The following is a 25,234-nucleotide window of genomic DNA, read 5'->3' as shown; positions in this document are numbered from 1 at the left end:
GCTTGCCAATGCAACCTATTATTGGGTCAAATGCTGTTTGGCGTGTTTCATACCGATTGTCAGGCTGTTTTGGTACTGATTTTGACTACGAATTACTCCGTTTAGGTATAGGGCTCATGACGGGAGTGACCGGTCGACAGGGAATGCTTACTCCTCCTACATGTAGGCACCTGACTTCACCTCTGGTATATCAAGGGGTCCAGTTTTATCGCATACCAATGTCCCCTTTTCGCTAGTATCACAACCGAAGACAGACATTTCCATATACATTTGTATTTTAGAACTTCTTGTCAACGAAAAATAATTGAAGTAATTACATATTGCTAATTCTATAGTCGTTTTGAAGTAACCACATATTGCTAATTCTATGATGAACATACTGACAATTTGTTAGCATAACCATTGAGCATTTGTCTATCACGTTGGTGTAAATGACTTCAACATTACTGTAGGAAATGTGTAAACGCATTAAACATTCTTAACGTTATTCCCCTTTGCAATTTCTGAACTATCATGATTCACATAGAATTATTATGGAAAATGTTCACGTCATATTGATAGATATCTCTATTGAGAGAAGCGCTGGATCGGAGGAATATTGTGATAATGGATTCACATGTCCGTCACAGACGAATAGTGGCAGTAAATGTAACTGCGCATGTTTGAAACCACTCTAACTTGAGAGAAGCACTGTATCGGGAGAATACTATGATAATGAATTCAGATGTGCGTCACAGAAGAATAGTGGCAGTAAATGTAACTGCGCATGTTTGAAACCACTCTGAATTGGTATATAATCCCAACAGGAATGAAACGAAATATCTTGCATTATTTTGACTGCATGTCAGATACACAAACTTAAATTGGTCCTTTAATAATCTAATTTGTGTACATATTTCATAGCATCAGGATATCGTGTTAAACAACGGAACTATTAAGCAACAGTATTAGAAGTCGTTCATAATACAAATATAGTACATGTATAAAAAGCGACTGTAAGTCAGACAGGAGATAGTGAGGACTTCTGTCGTGGGCTGTGACTTTTTCTGATCATTACTTAATTTGATATGTGCTAATAACTGAGTTGGATCTCTTACGACAAAATGAAAGTCATCACTATATTAATTCGCTGTTTTCTGTACATCATTCTGTGTACTTTGTCAAAGGCAGATTTAAAAACCCATCGCTACACGATGGACGCTTCAATTGACAACAAAGTGTCGAATATCAGCCTCATGGCAATATATCATTCGGAATCCCTCACAGAATGTTCTGCTATGTGTGGGGAACTTTCCGCATGTTTTGGCTTTAATCCCCAACTAAAGAAGTGCCGTATCCATCAGTCATGTGACCCAGCAGACATGACCATCAACGAAACAGGATGGAGGAATTTTTATCCTGACGGTATGTTGTCTCACAAACCTCATTTTTGGGAGTTGAAATTCCTAGGCCAACACATACTGTGTTCATGAATGTATTGGACAGGACTTCGTATTCTTATCAGATTCGCTGGTGACGAAACAGTCATGCAATAGTAAACTTCCATACTTAGAGATTGCTTATTCTCAATTTAGTTTGTTAGTGTATCAATTCTGTTTACGATGTCGATTATTAATATTTGTGTGTGATATTTGTTTATGTAATGTATGTCTCTCGATAAAGACGCGGGTTGCGTCGAAATTTGAGGATTAAATAAACAAACAGTGTGGTTGCATTTTTAGTGCTTCTATAATATTTTATTGACTTTGTATCATTTTAGAAAAATGGCTTTTAGTTATCGGTTTTTTGCGGTCTCATCCGAAGGACGGCCCCATTTAATCGCCTGTGCGTTTATAATACAATGTCACGTGTCTGATAAAAATATAATGTCACGTGTCTGATAAAAGCCTCTTCGGTTGCCCAGAAAATTCTGCAAAACCTCATCATACAAAAATGTGTGCAGGTCGACAATCGCATCTTAATACGTACATCAGTATATGCATTAATCAGCACTACAAATTTAAATCATCAATGGCAATCAATAGCTGATCATGTCTTTCTTCCAGTGCGTTATGTGTATAACAGCTGTATGGAGATTTTACAAAGTCACCCAGTCGTGAAAGAAAAGGATGGAGTATATTCGATAAATGTCAATGATGAGAAAAAGAAAGTGTACTGTGACATGACTACAAATGGAGGGGGCTGGACGGTGAGTACATAGAGATTAGAACTAAGAAACTAAGATTTATATAGATAGATTGATTGATTCTATTTTGTTTAACGTCCCTCTCGAGAATTTTTCACTCATATGGAGACATCGGCATTGTCGGTGAAGGGATGCAAAATTTAGGCTTTCCACGGCGCTTACGGTCTTTGAGCAGGGAGGGATATTTAATGTGTCACGCTTTCTGTGACACTGTGCCTCGGTTTTGTGGTCTCATCGGAAGGGCCGTCCCATTTAGTCGCCTCTAACGACAAGCAAGGGGTACTATTCTAACCCGGAATCCCACAGGTTTTTTTTATTATAGAAAATGAAGATGAGGCTGTAGTCTTTGTTAGACATGTCAAGTATCTGAGCTGTTCATTAGCAATTGCCCGCTCTATACCTTCGTTCTCTAAATCGCAATATTGAGTGATTGATATTGAATAATTCTAACAATAGTTTAAAACCCTGGATCAATGGTTTGATTTACATCCATTTCCAATGCGAATAGTCGATGATGTCACAGATATGTGGCGGTGGCATACTCTACAGTAAAGTGGTCAACGTATCTCATTGGCAATATTAAAACCCAGAAAACCTAACTCCTCTAGAAGGAACCATTGTGGGGAAGTGCACTTAGGTAGGAAAGGTGATTGTATCAAAACGCACAGTTCTATAACAGACCTCTCCGACTAATCTAACAAAGTCTTGTTGACTCGCACAGTTAAACACAACATTGTTATGGGTCGGAATTACCCTCCCCCCCCCCTTTAAGTCCTGCAGAAATCACTCACCCAAGATTCAAATGTTTAACAACTTACATAGAGATCCCTACAGTAAAATATATCAATGGATAGATACTAACATACAGTAGGCCTAATCAAAGTTCACAAAGCAATGCCCGGTGTTGATTTACCACCCACAAAGACGAGGCATTCACATACGAGAATAAGCGTGTGGAATGGGGTCGTAAATTGGTTATTGATCACTGTTCGTTATCTTCACCAGTCATAAAGTCCAGTTGTATGTAATGTAAAATGTAACTATATCAAGCTGTGTATAACCACAAAAATTTATAATATATTGGTACACAAATAAAAAAAATCTATGGCATTCTAGTTTTTATACGCCCGTCGAAGATGGGATATACATGTATTATGGTATGGCGTCGGCCGGCCGTCCGTCCGTCTGTCTGTCCGGACCTGGTAGGCAGGATACAGACCAAACCGTAAGCTCCAGAATTTTACAACTTGGTACATTTGATCACCATGATAAGAGAAAGATGCCTATTGTTTTTTAAGGTCAACGGTCAAGGTCGTAATATCACTTAGTAGGAAACCCTTGTGGGTAGGATACAAACCCAACCGTAAGCTCCAGGATATTACAATTTGGTATATTTGATCACCATGATGGGAAGAAGATGCCTATTGTTTTTCAAGGTAAGAAGTCAAAGGTAAAGGTCATAGCATTACTTAGTAGGAAACCCTTGTCGGCAGGATACAAAGCGAACCATAAGTTCCAGGCTATTGCAACTTGGTACATTCGATCACCATAATGAGAGGAAGATTATTTTATTATTTTTCAAGGTCATAGGTCAACGTCACAGTATCACTTAGTAGGAAAACATTGTAGGCAGTATACAAACCGAACTGTTAGGGCTAGGACCGTCAAACTTTGTACATATACACTTTATTCCAAGTGGAGGATGTCTATTGTTTCTTAAGGTAAAAGGTCAAGGTCCTAGTAGCAGGATGCAGACCGATTCGTTAGGGCAAGGGACATTAAACTTAGTACACATACATCTTATGCCAAATGAAATTATTATATGGAGAGTACATGATGATTTGTCTTGTTTTTTCGATGCAAAGAAAGTATGTCACCCTGATGATTGCTGATACTACTTGAAGGCAAGTTCTACAAATCATGGTGTAAGAAAAACACCCTATATTAGCTTTTCATGGGCGTATTATGTACCGTTGGCGATACTCTTGTTGAGATTGTACAATTAAAAGCCAAGTTTACGTCACCTCAATTGAACTCTCCCAAATATCGTTCTAAAATAGAACATTTAGATACTTTCAAGTTACATACACACTGATATGTTCAAATTAAATTGACTAGTACAGTCAAATAAATCATTTTCAAATTTTTATGTTTGCACAATTACGCATGATAACAATTATTTTATATGTTGAGAGATAAGTTCAATAACCTGTGGTGCCATAACTAGCAAAGAGGAGACAATCATGATCATGACGCGGAGACTTCAACATAGTATCCTACCTCTCTTTGATTAGACTATTATCGAGAGTAAGTACAGATCTAGGAAACATGCAAGGCGAAGATAACGAACAGTGATCAATCTCATAACTCCCATAAGCAATACAAAATATATAGTTGGGCAAACATGGACCCCTGGACACACCAGAGGTGGGAGCAGGTGCCTAGGAGGAGTAAGCATCCCCTGTTGACCGGTCACACCCGCCGTGAACCCTGTATCCTGATCAGGAGGAGTAAGCATCACCTCTATTTTGAACGACCTTCCACATGTTCGTATATATATACGAGTATTCGTACTAAGTGATGACGACTTCATCTTTCAGTGAATACTATGGAGATCAGAAGTATTACGCTATTTCACTATTTTCATTGATGCATACAGACCTCCAAATGAACTTTGCATACATTTGATCACTTCTTAGAAGATGACGTTTGTAGGTTATATATTCTGTAGGTTATATATTTTGTAGGTTATCCAAAAACGACAGGATGGATCTACAGACTTTTATAAGAATTGGGCAGATTACAAGAGAGGATTTGGAGACCCATCCTCAAACTACTGGATTGGTAGGATTACTATTCTTGTTACATGAAAGGTGAAGATAACGAACAGTGATCGATCTCATAACTCCCTCACGCAATACAGGCAATATAAAATACAGAGTTTGGCAAACACGGACCCCTCGATATACCAGAGGTGGGATCAGGTGTCAGGAGAAGTAAGCATCCCCTGTCGATCGGTCACATCCGCTGTGAGCCCTATATATTGATCAGGTAAACGGAGTTATCCGTAGTAAAAATCAGTGTGCCAAGAACGGTCTAACACTCGTTACAATAAATATGAAACACAGACAGCATTTGATCCAATGATAGATTGTAATAGTTTGTTATAATTTATCTAAATATGAAGCAGAAGTGGACGACTCAGTGGTGTCTTTTCTTTCGAGTTCACAGGGATATATCAAATTTACATATGAAAGAAAATTGTCATTATTAATAGGTAAAACGTCGTCGATATATCTAAACGTCGCACTGAAGGTCACTGCAAGATATTTTTAAAATAAATTGTGTATCATAAGAACATAAAAACAGGTCAGATAACAAAATAGCACAATTCGTGCCCATGTGAATTCCAACAGACTGAAGACTTTGTGAAGACCTGATCACCAAATATTATGAAAATATTGTCAATATCAACTCCAGCATATTTTTAATTTCAACTTCAGAGTACTTGTGTGTGGAATCAGAGTGATCTTTAACAAAGTAAGTTTTCGGATGACTGATCACTAGATATGAATATTTCCATTTTCCATTTTTATTGAAGGAGAAACTGTCTATGATATAAAACAAATTGAAAAAGAACAGTTTGACATTAATATATCATTGGGTCAATGTCACCAATTATGGTAACATGATCAATAAATATTCTTACGATATCAGGAAATATGCATCTTCCCAAGTCTGGTAAATTTAAGTTGGGGCCTATTATATATTGTAAACGTCCCATATCTATATATCAATATTCCATTATCAGCTCCATATGGTGTTTATATTTCTCAACTGATTCGATACGCAAGAGCTTGCTCTGCCTATGGTCAGTTTTAAAATCGAAGCAGGATACTGACAAACAAGTTGATGGTACAGAGGTTTCAACAGTCTGTTTAAAATCAGCATTTCGCAAATTCTATGGTCGTTATAACCATCTAGTTTGCCCATACCACCAATCATTGGGTCAAAGGCTGTCTGTCATGTTTTATACCGATTGTTAGGCCGTTCTTAGCACACTGGTTTGGACTTCGGATAACTTCCTTTACCTGATCAAGATAAAGACCTCACGGTGGGTGTGACCGGTCGACAGGGGATGAGTACTTCTCCTAGGCACCTGATCCCACCTGTGGTATATCCAGGGTCCGTGTTTGCCCAACAATTTTGTATTGCTGATAGGAGTTATGAGATTGACCACTGTTCGTTATCTTCACACTTCATGTAGCATGGTATACGCAAGCATATGCTACTGGTTCCAAGACAAGTAGTAGAAAAGTAAATGTGCATGACTGAAATTACCCATTGTGGCCCCACTCATCTTCTGGAAAAAAATTAATTATTCTTAAAGAATGCTTTCACATACGATTTATTGCTTTTTCTCTGTCCCAGTGGTTCTTGAGAAGATTTTAAAAGGATGTCACCATTTTTCACAATTTCTCAATTACCTTCCCTTTGGAAAAGCTGGACTCTTTTATTGAACAATTCTGAATCCCCTTTACCCAATAAGTTTTATCACATATCTGTTGGAATTGCCTAGTGGTTCTGGAGGAGGAGTCAGAAATAGAGTTTACTGGTAGAGGGAGAACAGTTGATCAGAAAAGCATATTTAAACTTATCAGTAGGAATGAACCGAGATAAAATCTGCTTACATCTCCGGTTCTTGCAGATAAAATTCCAATGCACTACTTATATATTTTATTTTGGGAAAGGTAACGTTGTTTCGTAGTAACCACTTAATGCTTAATGTTAATCAAGGTTTTCTAATTATAACACAGGTGACTCTCGATTGCTCGAACTTCGATCTCTCGAAGTTCTCGATCTCTCGAAGTGAAGTTGGGTCCCGTAAAACCCGTTTCATTGTTTTTCACTCTCGATCTCTCGAAGTGGTGGTAGCGTATACCCACTGTTACACAAGCGTGTAATAATTTCCGCTTGGGTCTTACATGTACCTGGATTTTGTTGAATGCCGGAGGAGTAATTAGGTGTTTACATAGTTGAAACGTCGCCGGTGCTTCTTTGTGGAGGTGACACACTTGAGTATATAATTGGCTAATTGGTCAGTTTACACCTGGGGTTTTGAGTTGTGATTAATAAAATTATATATAATCCGACGATGAATGAAATTTAGAATTTGTTTTGACGTGACAACGAAGGAATTAGTTTTATACATAATTAAGAGATCTACAGATTGTTAAATTTCTCGAGTTTATTCTTTGTATAAAGTTACTCTAAAACATGGTTTTACTCATTCGTTAGAATTCTTGTTTTGGGTAAAGCGACATAACATTGTGCTCTGTTTAGTTCGCGATAGTAAGGCGTCATCTGAACTTGGTTTTGTATTCCTATCTTAGGATGATTAAAGAACAAATAAATATATCAACTTTGAAATGTTTTTATTAATGCAAAATAAGTTGTTTTTTTTGTTATTTTGACATCAAAGTACCTGAAGGAAAACATGTCAAAACGATATCATATGAGCTTGTTGGTACATATTTCCGGTTACTGTAAAATCTGAACCATATCGGCGGACCTTCAATTTCCGAATTTCGATCTCTAGAACTCTCGATCTTTCGAAGTTTTATCAAGGTCCCTTGAACTTTGAGTTATCGAGAGTCACCTGTATGAAGAAGATGACTTGACTAGTACACTCACTATTATTTCCTAGAACCTCCAGTCGATACATGCAACCATATACAAGAATACTAATTTAAAACAGAGTCTCAAAAGCATGAAAGATTATGTAACAAGATTCAGTCTATGACATTAAGTTATGAGATTGATCACTGTTCGTTATTTTCACCTTTCGTTTAACATAATTCAATGTAAGTAATAAACAATCACAAGAAATCTAATGTTTTACATTGCTACTAAAAGACATAAATGCATAGAATTTACACTCGAGAAGAAACAAATGACATTAACGAATGCTCAACACAGATCAGGTACAGTGGGTACTTTTTGTAAGTTCGGAATCCAAGATCCCCTAACATTCAAAAAGAAGAAAAAATAAAAACATTTAATTTCTGTAAAATATTATTTTGTATGTCTCTTTATTAAGTGAATATACATATCATTTCTTTCCATGTATCAATATTCTTTTTTCTATTTCTTAATTAACAGGGAACGATGCAATTTACTATTTAACAAAGACAAATCAGGAACTACGAGTAGAGCTTTTGAGTTTTGATGACGAGAAAGCGTACGCCCTGTACTCCACATTTAAAGTTGGAGACGAGAGCAGTAAATACCGGCTTACAGTATCGGGGTATTCAGGAACGGCGGGTATGTGGGTTTTACATATCATTATTCTAACTCACCACAAAATAAAACACATCCAGATTACACACAACATAGCATACAAAATAAACTAAATATACAACAAAAAAAAGGAATCATTGTATTGTGTTTTGTTTCTTTACTTTTACCATTTCAATACTTTGTACTAGATTTTTATCTAAACAGTATTTTATTCATGTATATATATAGAAAATACATATATAAATAGGATTGGGTAGCAGGCACATTGCTTATATAAACCCTCTCCATAAGACAAAGGTCAGTTATATATTAAGTTTGTGAATAAAATGTCCAGAGTTTACAAATGTTTGATTCTTATAATTCCAGTCCCTGTATTATCAATTTCAAAAATTTGAATAGTTTCCCCGCACTATGTTATTTGTTTTCAGGCGCGTATGTATACATAGCGTTTTTGGATTTATTGATGTGTATTTTTATTTTTGTCCAATCAAAACAATTGTAATAGATAACACTGGAATTATGACACAATAACATTAATATAGTACATGAAAATATTACAAAATAATTGAAGATAATGTTTACAAATAAGAGAGAAAAATGAAACAATTATAGATATGGTAAAGGGGGATACAAATGTGTGGCTGTTATGGTCAGAATATGATAATTAATCCTCTTAGAAACCTGATCCCACCTTTGGTATATCCAGGGTTTCGTATTTCCCCCATTGTGCATTGCTTATAGGAGTTATGAGATTGATCACTGTACGTTACCTTCACCTTTCATACATAACATTTATACTTTATTCTAGTTGATAGATACATTAGCTTAACCATCATACACCACTGACCATTCGATTCAGCACTTTTCGTTATTGTCACTTGTCACAGTAGCTCAGTGGTTTCGAATTCCTAAAGAGGGAGAGAGAGCGGATCACCTCCCACTACAAGCTTACACAATCTTACCATTCACTACTTCCATCAGAGTTAGTGGGGAGGGTGTGCAGGTGAAAATAACAGATACGGGTTTCTGTATTAAGTTCAGCTGCACTTGTCATAATCTTTCATCTTGATAGTCAAGGGAAATTACTAATTTGATCCCGGTTGGTATTTTCACACAGTAAAAGTATAACTTGAAAGTTGTTATTTTTACATTGCATAAATAGTAATCGTGAAAATACTATGTATTCCTTTCATTCAATATATGAATTAAAGCATTGCACAGCTCATTTTACAAATCACAATATCATACAGTCACTCGCTGTGCAAGTGCTCGTTTATACAGTAAAACTTTCACAAAGGAGTTTTCCAAGGACTTCCTGCGCATGCCACAAATTCTTACAAAGGACATTATGGACAGTAAAGCATAAAAGGTGAAGATAACGAACAGTGATCAATCTCATAACTCTCATAAAGGTGAAGATAACGAACAGTGATCAATCTCATAACTCCTATAAAGGTGAAGTTAACAAAAATTGATCCATCTCATAACTCCTATAAGCAATAAAAAAAATAGAGAGTTGGGCAAACACGGACCCCTGATCACACCAGAGGCGGGATCAGGTGCCTAGGGGGAGTAAGCATAACTTATCGACATTCGACCGGTCACACCCGCCGTGAGCTCTATATCCTCACTTCATGTTAAAGAATGATGCCTTTCTGCGTTAATACCAGAGCAAAATTCGACATCGTTTGACAAACAAACTCAACAGGGGAAAATCTAATGTACTGAATGTTTGAATGATAAGGATACCGTAAAGATTTGGCTGGGTATTCTATTTAGCGCCTTCCGCAGAAAGCAGCTACCGCTAAATCGAGTACACCGCTAAATGTCTTGCGTATTCATATATTTATATATGGCACATTTTGGAAGTACTAAAAGAAATCTACGCTAACTTGTTCAAAAATCAATTTCCGCCAAATACCGTATTTCGAGCATGCTTAACACATTATATTTACAATATGTTTTGGTTTTTTTTTTTTTTTTGGTTGATTATGATTGTATCTAGCATGAAATGTTAATGTGATGCGTAAGAAACCTGAGGTGCGGAATGCTGGACAACTCGCCCCCAAGACAACTCGCCCTCAAGACAAGTCGCCCCCTCTTAGGACAACTCGCCCTCTCTTAGGACAAGTCGTCCACTTCTCTTGAGACAACTCGCCCCCAATATTATATATAAATATATTATCACATTTTATTTTTATTTTGTGTGTGTGTGTGTGTGTGTGTGTTATTTACACTTTTAACCCTATAAAGATACGTCTTTTTGTTTCATACTTTAACACCAATGGTAAATTCTAATAGAATTATACACAGATTTGATTATTGCATTTCAGAAAAAGTTATATTTTTCATAAATCAATTGGCAAGGAAAATTATATTTACTGATCTTCGGGTAATTGATGAAATGTCTCCAATACTGAGAAAATTTTGGGGTTTGGGGGTGTGTGGGTTTTTTTGTTGTTGGGTTTTTTTATCGATATAGTATACAATGTACATAAGTGTAAAGGTGAAGCATGAATATTCTGATACATGTAATTATCTTTTAATGCGTTTCTCAACTAATTCCCGTTGAAAAATAATAAAATTCCCATTTTAGAAATTGTATAACGGCTTTGCTTTCTTTTTACGCGGGGTGATTCTTTTTACGCGGCGATTTCAAAGTGTAAAGAACTCTAATGATGAGTACCTCATAACGTTTGAAGTAAATTTTAACAGCTTGAGGGAAATCAAACAATTAGATTTAACAACAGACGCATATTATTGATAATTATACTACGTCAGCTGTAGACCAAGCTAATGCTCACCCTATACCAAACGCTAACTTGTTTCCGCTGAAATTATATATTTTACATGTGCATAAAAGTGATGATGAATTTACTGAACCCAAACACTGGATTTTCACTAAAATCTTTCGTCTTGCATAAAAAGACACGAAGTTCGGTGTTTATGTAAACACGTCTTATTGTCTGTGATGTATATACTATCTATAAGAAATTCATTAATTTTTGCTAAAAGACCTCTTGGATTTAGACCAAAAATAACAATTGTAAACATGTATTATATGTATGATATGAAGGAGCGAGATATCTCAAGAGAGGGGGCGAGTTGTCCCGAAGAGGGGGCGAGTTGTCTTGAGGGCGAGTTGTCTTAGGGGCGAGTTGTCCCGATGAGGGGGCGAGTTGTCTTGAGGCGAGTTGTCTTGAGGGCGAGTTGTCTTGGGGGCGAGTTGCCCTGATACCGAGGTGCCTATGACATCATTACTCTGTGACGCTATAATTATGTTCCTCACAAAGATACAAGAAAGAAAATAAACATGTCAATCAGGTTATAACACAACTACCGAGGAATGTTTACTTATATCAACTCATATCAATAGATGCGACCAGCCAACAGATAAAAAAAAAATTATGCAATTTTGGAGAAAATACATGATTTTCCAAAATTATTTAAATAAATAGCACAAAGGACAATTGTGGATTTGAACTTGGGATCTGCGGATCAGCAATCCTATACGTAGATACACAACACATCAATCGATACAGTTTGGCTGAAACGATTCATCGAAATATCGATACTGTCAATATAAACCCTCGTATCAATGTTCGACTCATTGCCTCGATTTTCAGTTCGATACGTTTATTACAAATGGGTTCAGTAAAATACATCAGGTTCGGCCTGTAAATGATTATTTTTACTTACATGAGAGACAAAATAAGGTCAAATAACGTTCAGACTGTTGTTTGTCTTGAGTCTTACGAAAATAATTATTCACTTTATTAGTTTGAACTACAGAGCCAACATGGATCTTACCGTTTGGCAATTTGGAAACATTTTGCTTTTAAAATAATAAATTGTGAATCTTGGTAATTAATTTTTTTTTTCAATGTTATTATTGGTTTCTTCTGTAAATTGTGTCGAATTGAAAGTATTGAATCGTGGCATAAGTATTACGATACATGTATGTATCTTATCGTGAAGGGGGCGTATCGTGTCAGCCCTACGATATACATATTTGCACAATACATTTGAATCGCCATTTAGTGTGACCTAGTGTCATAAAATGAAGATCTTGGTGTAGCTAGATTAAAATATCAATGGGATGTGTAAGAAACCAAGGGATGCATTATGTGATATGGTGGGCATAATTATGTTCCCCACCAAAAAACACAAGATGAGAAAATGGTCCTGTCAATCAGTTTATGACGCAATTACCGATAACAATGTGAGCAACCAGCCATGATATTGTGGATCCAAATGAGGAATTATCAAAAGTGATATTATGCTTTAAATGACACGTATATATGATATATTGCACAATATTTACATTTACTCTTTTATCCTGTGACGAAATGCATTACATATGCTAGAGCTTGTTCTGCTTATGGTCAGTTTTTAAATCGATGCAAGCTACTGACAAACAAGTTGATGGTACAGGGGTGTCAACAGTCTCGATTGAAGTCAACATTTCGCAAATTCTATGGTCGTTATTTCGATCTTGTCCGTCAATATAACCTATCAATGAGTCAAAAGCTGTTTGATGTGTTTCATGCCGATTGTTAAGCCGTTCTTGGCACACTGATTTTGACTTCGGATAACTCCGTTTACCTGATCAGGATATAGGGTTCACGGCTGGTGTAACCGTTTGACAGGAGATGCTTACTCCTCCTAAGAACATTATCCCACCTCTGGTGTGTCCAGGGGTTCGTGTTTGCCGAACTCTCTATTTTGTATTGCTGATAGGAGTTATGAGATTGATCACTGTTCGTTATCTTCACCTTTCATCCTCTTTATCTGGAATGATAAGTCGTACACTGATCTATATTTAACACTTAACAAATTAATTTTATTAGATTTCAGTGAAGTGTTCTGTTTACAAGCAAAATTATTATCCAGGACCTGATTGCTTTTCATGTTGATATGTTTATCAATAGAAAATAATGATAGATATTTTCTCAAGTCAAAAATTTCAAATTTCGAGAATTTATCACTCATATTGAGACGTCACCACATGTTGGCAAAGTTCTTAGCACTTACGACAGTAACAGTGGGTGTTCCTTCTAATGCCTGCGGCGACACGAGATCTCTATTAAGGTCATATCCGAAAGACCAGTTATTCTCACTTCTAAATGCCAAGCGTTTGGCGAAGGAGCAAACACTACCTGTGGTTTTAAGTTTGACGCGATCATGGCACGAGCGGTGCTCAAACTCACAGCCTCCCGGTTACGAAGCGAACCGGGACCAGTCCTGAGCTTACTATGACCAGTAATTTATCTGATCAAAACTGTAATGAAGTGTTGCATGTAGCTTGCAAATTGGATAACCAATGAAATTCATGATTCAATGGATTATCTGGTTAAAATATGTATCATTTACATGCATTAACTAAGTGACATATTCGTGTTTTATCACCCCGCCAAAAAAAAAAAAAAAAAAAAAAGAATTGGTATAAATGTGATGTTCAGTACAGGACTCGATATTGAAATTGCATTTTCATCAGCTGATATTTACATTCAATGAATCTTTCCTATAATACTTTAATTGAAATTGATTGAAATTGACACTACTTTCATCTGCGCCATTGAATGCATGTTTGCTGCAAACTAGTTCTATCCGGATTTTTAATACCAACTGTCTGTGCAATAATTACCAAATATGCAGCGTCATCAAGGTCAAAGGGTACATTAGATGTTCTGTTTAACGTACGAATAGGTCAACCATATGATATTTTAGTACTTGAATCTACTATTTTAAAACAATACATAAAAAATAAATATCAACAATAGAATATCTTTTTTGTTGTTGTGGGAGATAGCTGATGTTTAAAACAGTTATGAATACTCTATTGGAGGAGACAGTTGATGTTTATAACAGTTATCAATACTCTGTTTTAGGAGACAGTTGGTGTTGATAACAGTTATTTATACTCTGTTTTAGGAGACAGTTGGTGTTGATACCAGTTATTTATACTCTGTTTTAGGAGACAGTTGGTGTTGATACCAGTTATTTATACTCTGTTTTAGGAGACAGTTGGTGTTAATAACAGTTATCAATACTCTGTTGTAGGAGACAGTTGATGTTTATAACAGTTATCAATACTCTGTTGTAGGAGACAGTTGATGTTTATAACAGTTATCAATACTCTGTTGTAGGAGTCAGTTGATGTTTATAACAGTTATCAATACTCCGTTGTAGGAGACAGTTGATGTTTATAACAGTTATCAATACTCTGTTGTAGGAGACAGTTGATGTGTATAACAGTTATCAATACTCTGTTCTAGGAGACAGTTGATGTTTATAACAGTTATCAATACTCTATTGTAGGAGACAGTTGATGTGTATAACAGTTATCAATACTCTGTTGTAGGAGACAATTGATGTGTATAACAGTTATCAATACTCTGTTGTAGGAGACAGTTGATGTGTATAACAGTTATCTATACCCTGTTGTAAGAGACAGTTGATGTTTATAACAGTTATCAATACTCTGTTCTAGGAGACAGTTGATGTTGATAACAGTTATCAATACCCTGTTGTAGGAGACAATTGATGTTTATAACAGTTATCAATACTCTGTTGTAGGAGACAGTTGATGTTTATAACAGTTATCAATACTCTGTTGTAGGAGACAATTGATGTTTATAACAGTTATTAATACTCTGTTGTTGGAGACAGCTGATGTTTATAACAGTTATGAATAATCTGTTGTAGAAAAAAGTTGATGTTCATAACAGTTACTAATACTCTGGTGTAGGAGACAGTTCATGTTTATAACAGTTATCAATATACTGTTGTAGGAGACAGTAAATGTTTATAACAGTTACCAATACTCTGTTGTAGGAGACAATTGATGTTTATAACAGTTATCAATATACTCTTTTAGGAGACAGTTGATGTTTATAACATTTATATATACTCTGTTGTAGGATACAGTTGATATTTATAACACCAATCAATACCCCGTTGTAGGAGACAGTTGATGTATATAACAGTTATCAATACTCTATTGAAGGAGACAGTTGATGTTTATAATAGTTATCAATACTCTGTTTCAGGAGACAGTTGATGTTTGTAACAGTTATCAATACTCTGTTGTAGGAGATAATTGATGTTTATAACAGTTATCAATACTCTGTTGTAGAAGACAGTTATCAATACTCTGTTGTAGGAGACAGTTGATGTTTATAACAGTTATCAATACTCTGTTGTAGGAGACAGTTGATGTGTATAACAGTTATCAATAATCTGTTGTAGGAGACAGTTGATGTTTATAACAGTTATCAATACCCTGTTGTAGGAGACAGTTGATGTTTATAACAGTTATCAATACTCTGTTGTAGAAGACAGTTGATGTTTATAACAGTTATCTATACTCTGTGGTAGGAGATAGTTGATGTTTATAACAGTTATCAATACTCTGTTGAAGAAGACAGTCATGTTTATAACAGTTATCAATACTCTGTTGTTAGAGACAGTTGATGTTTATAACAGTTATCAATACTCTGTTGTAAGACACAGTTGATGTTTATAACAGCTATCAATACTCTGTTGTAGGAGACAGTTGGTGTTTATAACAGTTATTAATATTCTGTTGTAGGAGACAGTTGATGTTTATAACAGTTATCAATACTCTGTTGTAGGAGACAGTTGATGTTTATAACAGTTATGAATACTCTGTTGTAGGAGACAGTTGATGTTTATAACAGTTATCAATACTCTGTTGTAGGAGTCAGTTGATGTTTATAACAGTTATCAATACTCCGTTGTAGGAGAGAGTTGATGTTTATAACAGTTATCAATACTCTGTTGTAGGAGAGAGTTGATGTGTATAACAGTTATCAATACTCTGTTCTAGGAGACAGTTGATGTTTATAACAGTTATCAATACTCTATTGTAGGAGACAGTTGATGTGTATAACAGTTATCAATACTCTGTTGTAGGAGACAGTTGATGTGTATAACAGTTATCAATACTCTGTTGTAGGAGACAGTTGATGTTTATAACAGTTATCAATACTCTGTTGTAGGAGACAGTTGATGTTTATAACAGTTATTAATGCTCTGTTGTAGAAGACAGTTGATGTTTATAACAGTTATCAATACTCTGTTGTAGGAGACAGTTGGTGTTGATAACAGTTATCAATAATTGATGTTTATAATAGTTATTTATACTCTGTTGTGGGAGACAGTTGGTGTTGATAACAGTTATGAATAATTGATGTTTATAATAGTTATTTATATTCTGTTGTGGGAGACAGTTAGTGTTGATAACACTTATTTATACTCTGTTTTAGGAGACAGTTGGTGTTCATAACAGTTATCAATACTCTGTTGTAGGAGACAGTTGATGTTTATAACAGTTATCAATACTCTGTTGTAGGAGTCAGTTGATGTTTATAACAGTTATCAATACTCCGTTGTAGGAGAGAGTTGATGTTTATAACAGTTATCAATACTCTGTTGTAGGAGAGAGTTGATGTGTATAACAGTTATCAATACTCTGTTCTAGGAGACAGTTGATGTTTATAACAGTTATCAATACTCTATTGTAGGAGACAGTTGATGTGTATAACAGTTATCAATACTCTGTTGTAGGAGACAGTTGATGTGTATAACAGTTATCAATAATCTGTTGTAGGAGACAGTTGATGTTTATAACAGTTATCAATACTCTGTTGTAGGAGACAGTTGATGTTTATAACAGTTATCAATGCTCTGTTGTAGAAGACAGTTGATGTTTATAACAGTTATCAATACTCTGTTGTAGGAGACAGTTGGTGTTGATAACAGTTATCAATAATTGATGTTTATAATAGTTATTTATACTCTGTTGTGGGAGACAGTTGGTGTTGATAACAGTTATGAATAATTGATGTTTATAATAGTTATTTATATTCTGTTGTGGGAGACAGTTAGTGTTGATAACACTTATTTATACTCTGTTTTAGGAGACAGTTGGTGTTCATAACAGTTATCAATACCCTGTTTTAGGAGACAGTTGGTGTTGATAACAGTTACTTATACTCTGTTTTAAGAGACAGTTGGTGTCGATAACAGTTATTTATACTCTGTTTTAGGAGAGAGTTGGTGTTTATAACAGTTATTTATACTCTGTTTTAGGAGACAGTATGTGTTAATAACAGTTATTTATACTCTGTTTTAGGAGACAGTGAGTGTTGATAATAGTTATTTATACTCTGTTGTAGGAGACAGCTGATGTTTGTAACAGTTATCAATACTCTGTTGTGTGAGACAGTTGGTGTTGATAACACTTATTTATACTCTATTGTAAGAGACAATTGGTGTTGATAAGAGTTATTTATACTCTGTTTTAGGAGACAGTTGATGTTGATAACAGTTATTTATACTCTGTTGTGGGAGACAGTTGGTGTTGATAACAATTATTTATACTCTGTTTTAGGAGACAGTTGGTGTTAATAACAGTTATTCATACTCTGTTGTGGGAGACAGTTGGTGTTGATAACAGTTATTTATACTCTCTTTTAGGAGACAGTTGATGTTGATAACAGTTATTTATACTCTTTTGTGGGAGATAGTTGGTGTTGATAACAGTTATTTATACTCTGTTTTAGGAGACAGTTGGTGTTGATAACAGTTATTTATACTCTGTTTTAGGAGACAGTTGGTGTTGACAACAGTTATTTATACTCTGTTGTGGGAGACAGTTGGTGTTTATAACAGTTATCAATACTCTGTTGTGTGAGACAGTTGGTGTTGATAACACTTATTTATACTCTATTCTAGGAGACAATTGGTGTTGATAAGAGTTATTTATACTCTGTTTTAGGAGACAGTTGATGTTGATAACAGTTATTTATACTCTGTTGTGGGAGACAGTTGGTGTTGATAACAGTTATTTATACTCTGTTTTAGGAGACAGTTGGTGTTAATAGCAGTTATTTATACTCTGTTGTGGGAGACAGTTGGTGTTGATAACAGTTATTTATATTCTGTTGTGGGAGACAGTTGATGTTGATAACAGTTATTTATAGTCTGTTGTGGGAGACAGTTGGTGTTGATAACAGTTATTTATAATCTGTTTTAGGAGACAGTTGGTGTTGATAACAGTTATTTATACTCTGTTTTAGGAGACAGTTGGTGTTGATAACAGTTATTTATAGTCTGTTGTGGGAGACAGTTGGTGTTGATAACAGTTATTAATACTTTGTTGTGTGAGACAGTTGATGTTTATAACTGTTATTTTTACTCTGTTGTAGGAGACAGTTTGGCGGAACACAATGGACATAAGTTCACTACACGGGATCAGGATAATGACCTAAACAGTGGTAACTGTGCAGTAGACAGACACGGAGCCTGGTGGTACTATAGCTGTACAGCATCAAATCTGAACGGGCGGTACGCGGGGTCTGCCCTGTCTGATGACAAATACCTAACCTGGAACCGTTGGAAATTTATTACAGCGTTAAAACGGACAAAGATGCTGATCAGGCCCGAGAATTAACATCAACAGATACTGCACTTAACATCAACACACACTTAACATCAACACAATGAACACATACTGCACTTAAGATTAACACACACTGCACTTAACATCAACACACACTGCACTTAACATCAACAGATTCTGCACTTAACATCAACACACAAATCATTTAACATGAACACAATGAACATATACTGCACTTGACATTAACAAACACTGCACTTAACATCAATGCACACTTAACATCAACACAATGAACACATACTGCACTTAACATCAACATACATTGCACTTAACATCAACACACACTGCACTTAACATCAACAGATACTGCACTTAACATCAACACACAAAGCATTTAACATGAACACAATGAACATATACTGCACTTAACATTAACAAACACTGCACTTAACATCAACGCACACTTAACATCAACCCATACTTAACATCAACACAATGAACACATACTGCACTTAACATCAACACATACTGCACTTAACATCAACACACACTGCACTTAACATCAACAGATTCTGCACTTAACATCAACACACAAAGCATTTAACATGAAGAAAATGAACATATACTGCACTTAACATTAACAAACACTGCACTTAACATCAACGCACACTTAAGATCAACATAATGAACACATACTGCACTTAACATCAACACACATTGCACTTAACATCAACACACACTGCACTTAACATCAACACATACTGCACTTAACATCAACACACAAAGCATTTAACATCAACACAATGAACATATACTGCACTTAACATTAACAAACACTGCAGTTAACATCAACCCACACTTAACATCAACACAATAAACACATATTGCACTTAACATTAACAAACACTGCACTTAACATCAATACACACTGCACTTAACATTAACAAACACTGCACTTAACATCAACCCACACTTAACATCAACACAATGAACACATACTGCACTTAACATTAACAAACACTGCACTTAACATCAACACACATTGCACTTAACATTAACAAACACTGCACTTAACATCAACACACACTGCACTTAACATTAACAAACACTGCACTTAACATCAACCCACACTTAACATCAACACAATGAACATATACTGCACTTAACATTAACAAAACTGCACTTAACATCAACCCACACTTAACATCAACACAATGAACACATACTGCACTTAACATCAACACACATTGCACTTAACATCAACACATACTGCACTTAACATCAACAGATACTGCACTTAACATCAACAGATACTGCACTTAACATCAACACACAAAGCATTTAACATGAACAAAATGAATATATACTGCACTTAACATTATCAAACACTGCACTTAACATCAACACATACTGCACTTAACATCAACACATACTGCACTTAACATTAACACATACTGTACTTAACATCAACACATACTGCACTTAACATCAACACATACTGCACTTAACATCAACACATACTGCACTTAACATCAACACACATTGCACTTAACATCAACACACACTGCACAATGCAAAATCCTATCCTGGTTATACTTATTTCACAGTAGATATCTATCTATGATGAAGAGAGAATAGATAGAGTGAAATTATCAGGCATTTGTAGAATCTGATTGTTTATTGGGTATTTAATGAGAATAGTAACGGGCTACTTATAGATATGAGTGAAATTATCAGGCGGTTTTAAAATGTGATTGTTTATAGGGTATTTCAAACGAGAATAGTAACGGATATTACATAAATATGAGTGGAATTATCATGCATTTTACAATCTAACTGTTTATTGAATAGTGAACAGTGTCACTCTGAGTAGAATGATTGAGTTGTGTTCCTTTTATAAGTATAAGTCACTGATTATTAAACTCTGACAAATGATTAACACATTATATGTACTACATGATCTGCATTATTTTGATCAACACATGAATACTATTCGTTGTGGATCGGCTCTTTGAACAAATGGGACATGTCCTAATTTGCTCCGCTCTTAGCATTGATTGGTATCTAGTACATATAAAATCACTTAGTTCCAACAACACCCGATACCTAGAAGTGTGGGGTCCACAACGTGGATACAAGGTTAAATGCAAAACATTATACAAAGCACTAAGATGACCAACGACACGAATAATCAGATTGTAAAATTTTCGGCATGACCTGACCTTCTTCGGGACAATAAGTGTTTCCAGTTTGTTTGTTTTTTCGTAACTCCAAAAAGAGACTTTGCATATATAATTAACATTTACTGCAAAACACGGTTATAGTGAAGATGCTTCAAATGAATTCACACTTACAGTAAAGCACAGTTACAGTGAACACACTTATAATGAATTCACACTTACAATAAAACACAGTTACAGTGAACACACTTATAATGAATTCACACTTACAGTAAAACATGGTTACAGTGAACACACGTATAAATAGTGAATTCACACTTACAGTAAAACACAGTTACAGTGAACACACTTATAATGAATTCACACTTACAGTAAAACATGGTTACAGTGAACACACTCATAATGAATTCACACTTACAGTAAAACATGGTTACAGTGAACACACGTATAAATAGTGAATTCACACTTACAGTAAAACACAGTTACAGTGAACACACTTATAATGAATTCACACTTACAGTAAACACGGTTATAGTGAACACACTTATAATGAATTCACACTTACAGTAAAACATGGTTACAGTGAACACACGTATAAATAATGATTTCACACTTACAGTAAAACACAGTTACAGTGAACACACTTATAATGGATTCACACTTACAGTAAAGCACGGTTATAGTGAACACGCTTATAATGGATTCACACTTACAGTAAAACACAGTTACAGCAAACATACTTATAATGATTTCACACTTACAGTAGAACACAGTTATAGTGAACATTCTAGTTATGAATTCACACTTACAGTAAAACACAGTTACAGCGAACATACTTATAATGAATTCACACTTACAGCAAACACACTTATAATGAATTCACACTTACAGTAAAACATGGTTACAGTAAACACACTTATAATGAATTCATACTTACAGTAAAACACGGTTACAGTGAGCACACTTATAATGAATTCACACTTACACTAAAACACGGTTACAGTGAATATTCTTATAATGAATTTACACTTACAGTAAAACGTGCTTACAGTGAGCACACTAATTATGAATTCACACTTACAGTACAACACGGTTATAGTGAACATGCTTTAAATGAATTCACGCTTACAGTCTAATGATCATTTTCACAAGTCAAGGGTTATTGATTCGTTACCTCGCACTAACCCTTGACATCAGTAACTATCAAAAAGTTAGGCTGGTTCTGATTGTTTCCACAAAAGAGTTGGAACCAATGAGAATGCGGTTCTATTTATAACAACGCGAAGTGAGATATTCAAATAAAAACACGTGTATTGATACCTACAGTTATGGCTATTTCAATCGTTCAAGCAATATTGTCTTAAACAAAAAGGTTTCCAAATTTGACCTACTATCAATAAACGTAATTAATGGTGTGAATATTACAATTGTGCGTCTTTATCAACACAGCAGTCTGAGATCGCGTCATTTGTATACATGTAGACCATAACAAGATGCACTGATTTCATTGGCTGTTTTATTTATAGTGGATTGAGTTATGGTTTAATGAGTCCAACTTTTATATAGCGACTGATATCAAGGGTTAGTGCGAGATAACGAATCAATCGCCTTTGACTTGTGAAGATGTTAAAGGATTTGCATTTTCCTTAGTGTCAAAACATTATAAACTCATTGGATGTAACAAATTACAGCAGTTAGGCATAGCCGAGTGGTTTGTATCAACACTTCGGCTTGAAAGTTGATAGGGAAATTCTGTCTCGAAACACAATCCTGCCAAATTTACTTTTATCCGAATGAAAGTTTTATAAGTTTTGCAAATGCTCTTTTTATTTCAGAATTATATCCCTTTGATAAACAAATTCGTCGTCTGCATAGAAACGATCATCTTCGGATACCCACGGATGATCTCGTCTTTTACTCATCACTCGTGGGCAAACTAGCCGAAATATAATTGATATGCGCGGGTCATTTGATTGGTTGCTGCACAGAGTCGCGATGGCAAATCAACGAATCAAAGTTTATGTTACGTATGTATGTTCTGCAATGACAAAAACTTCTCCGTAGTTAACACACCGATTGCAAATAAATCCACTCACTGGTGCATTTCGCAGTTTGAGAAAGGTACTCCTATATAATTTTTGACTGGTATGTGATGTAAGTTACCTATACGAATTGTCTTTAATCTTTTTAAAACAAAATCTGCACGTTTTAACGGGCGTGAAGATATGTAGCATAAATAGCAAACTAATAACGTATTTTCAAAATTGAAGAGTTCCAACTTTCTGATCGGTTGTCTATAATCAACATATTAGCATATTTTATGACGATATTTCGGCGAGTTTGCCCACGAGTGATGAGTAAAAAACGAGATCACCCATGGGTATCCGACGATGAGAAACGATGGCTCCTCACGGAAAAGAATTGACCACTGAGCAAAAATAAATAATCACATGTCTGTCAAACAACGGTTATTAATCAGAGCTACAGGTGTTGACAAACATAGATAGTAGAACTGTTCAGAATTGTTTGGACTGATTGAGCGAGAGAGGAAGCATAGAAAAGAAGCAGCGAAGAGGAGGCAAGAAAAAGATAATCAACATCGGATGACAGTGTAGGGTAAAGGAAACTGAAGACGGACATTGAAAGACTTAATAAATAAATTAGAAGCAGAAACTCTGTTGAAAGTACCAAAAACTATTTTCAACAAATTCTCAGACGTCATCTCAAAATCACTGAAATAATGGTTTGAAAACTACTTTTGATTGTTTCTTGTTTCTCACATAAATTGGGTTCTTCGTAGGTTTACTTTATATAGGCCTATGCGGTGTTATGGTTCTTCGTAGGTTTACTTTATATAGGCCTATGCGGTGTTATGGGTCAGAATTGCCCTTGATAAAATTACAGCAGCAGAATTTCCAAAAAAGAAAGGCAATTAAAGAATTAATAAGATTTATTTACAATTAATAACTGAAGGAAAGTTGTAACAATAGCAAAATACGGTAGTTGAACAATAAATATCAAAATCCGTGCCGAATTAATTACATGCATATAAACACCCACAAAATAGTAAATTACAAAATCCTAGTCCAGAGTATGCTAAAAATCAAAATGCATAGGCAGTGTCTAGCCAGAACCTTTCTAATCGGAGTTTTTTTATCATAAGAATTCCAAAGTATTTATAGTAAGAATGAATTGTCTTGTACAATCTTGAAAGACAATAACACAACTATTACGTCATCTTTCTACTAAAGAAAGTATAAACATGATCTAGAACAATCTAGGTCACAGGTGTCAACTGAGTGCAAGTAATACACAACAAGTAAACATTGAACTCTAGAACAATCTAGGTCACAGGTGTCAATTTGAGTGCAAGCAGTACACAACACCTATAGGTTTACTTTTCTTTCCTTTTGCCGTTTTTTCCTTCGTGAACTTCTGAAAACAATTAATCTGCAGGGGTGGATCCAGGAATTGCGGTTAGGGGCGCAACTTTACGAGACAGGAGGTCTGGGGCCGCCTTGAGGTCCCCAGTGGGTCCAGGGCAATGCCTTGGTGAGGGAAACTCCTGGTTTTTACAGATTTTATAGAGCTTGAAATATTTCCCCTATGTAGTAATTTTTACTATTTTTTGTCATTTTTAATAAGGTGAAATTAATAAAATGACGCAATTTTTTTAAGGTTTTTTTTTTTTTTTTTGTTGGAAAAAATGTAAGTTTCCCCCCAAAAAGTAATTCAATAAATCAAAATATTTTGTCACTTATTTCTCCGAGAGTGGAGGAAATTATTGCTTCTTTTATCGTTTACATTTTTCTAAACAAGAGACCACATTTGAAAGAAAAATGGAGGGGGGGGGGGGGGAAATCCGCAGTTGATCTGTCATCCCTGTCTTTGATGCTTCCATCATGATATTTTTCTCCTTACTCAGACATGTATCATTATTTTTCAAATTAATTGTCAAAAGAGTTTCTTCTCTATACTAGCTCCATTCTTTTCTTTTCATCATTTGATCTGCATCATCTGAATTAATTACAATAAAACGTTAAAGAAAAGAAACTGGGTGGACTCTTTTCAGTATATATTGGTGCAATTACATGTCTTAAAATCTTATTTGCTCTCGATGTCAAAAAATAGAATTTATCA

The 25,234-nt window shown here is 35.2% G+C and overlaps 1 protein-coding gene across 1 annotated transcript; it reads left to right on the top strand.

The window, feature by feature from the left end:
- The first annotated feature begins 1,193 nt into the window (after window positions 1-1,193).
- Window positions 1,194-18,965, top strand: LOC125656342 (ryncolin-1-like). Its single transcript, XM_056145796.1, has 9 exons — window positions 1,194-1,404; window positions 2,046-2,188; window positions 4,933-5,029; window positions 8,348-8,509; window positions 17,431-17,436; window positions 17,646-17,651; window positions 18,076-18,081; window positions 18,549-18,554; window positions 18,721-18,965. Exons 1-9 carry the CDS (start codon window positions 1,194-1,196, stop codon window positions 18,963-18,965), a joined length of 882 nt encoding a protein of 293 aa, XP_056001771.1.
- Window positions 18,966-25,234: the final 6,269 nt, after the last annotated feature.

The sequence above is a fragment of the Ostrea edulis genome, chromosome 7 (assembly GCF_947568905.1).
Source record: "Ostrea edulis chromosome 7, xbOstEdul1.1, whole genome shotgun sequence".
Classification (NCBI taxonomy): Eukaryota; Metazoa; Mollusca; class Bivalvia; order Ostreida; family Ostreidae; genus Ostrea; species Ostrea edulis.
The sequence above is the reverse complement of the archived record's forward strand: the minus strand, read 5'-3'. Positions and strand labels throughout refer to the sequence as shown.

What these genes read in the sequence shown, in the direction of transcription:
- LOC125656342 (XM_056145796.1), top strand. Translation starts at nt 1,194, where the DNA reads ATGGACGCTTCAATTGACAACAAAGTGTCGAATATCAGCCTCATGGCA. An exon ending in GAGGAATTTTTATCCTGACG is followed by an intron (nt 1,405 to 2,045) that starts GTATGTTGTCTC and finishes TCTTTCTTCCAG; the next exon opens with TGCGTTATGTGTATAACAGC. An exon ending in ATCCTCAAACTACTGGATTG is followed by an intron (nt 5,030 to 8,347) that starts GTAGGATTACTA and finishes CTTAATTAACAG; the next exon opens with GGAACGATGCAATTTACTAT.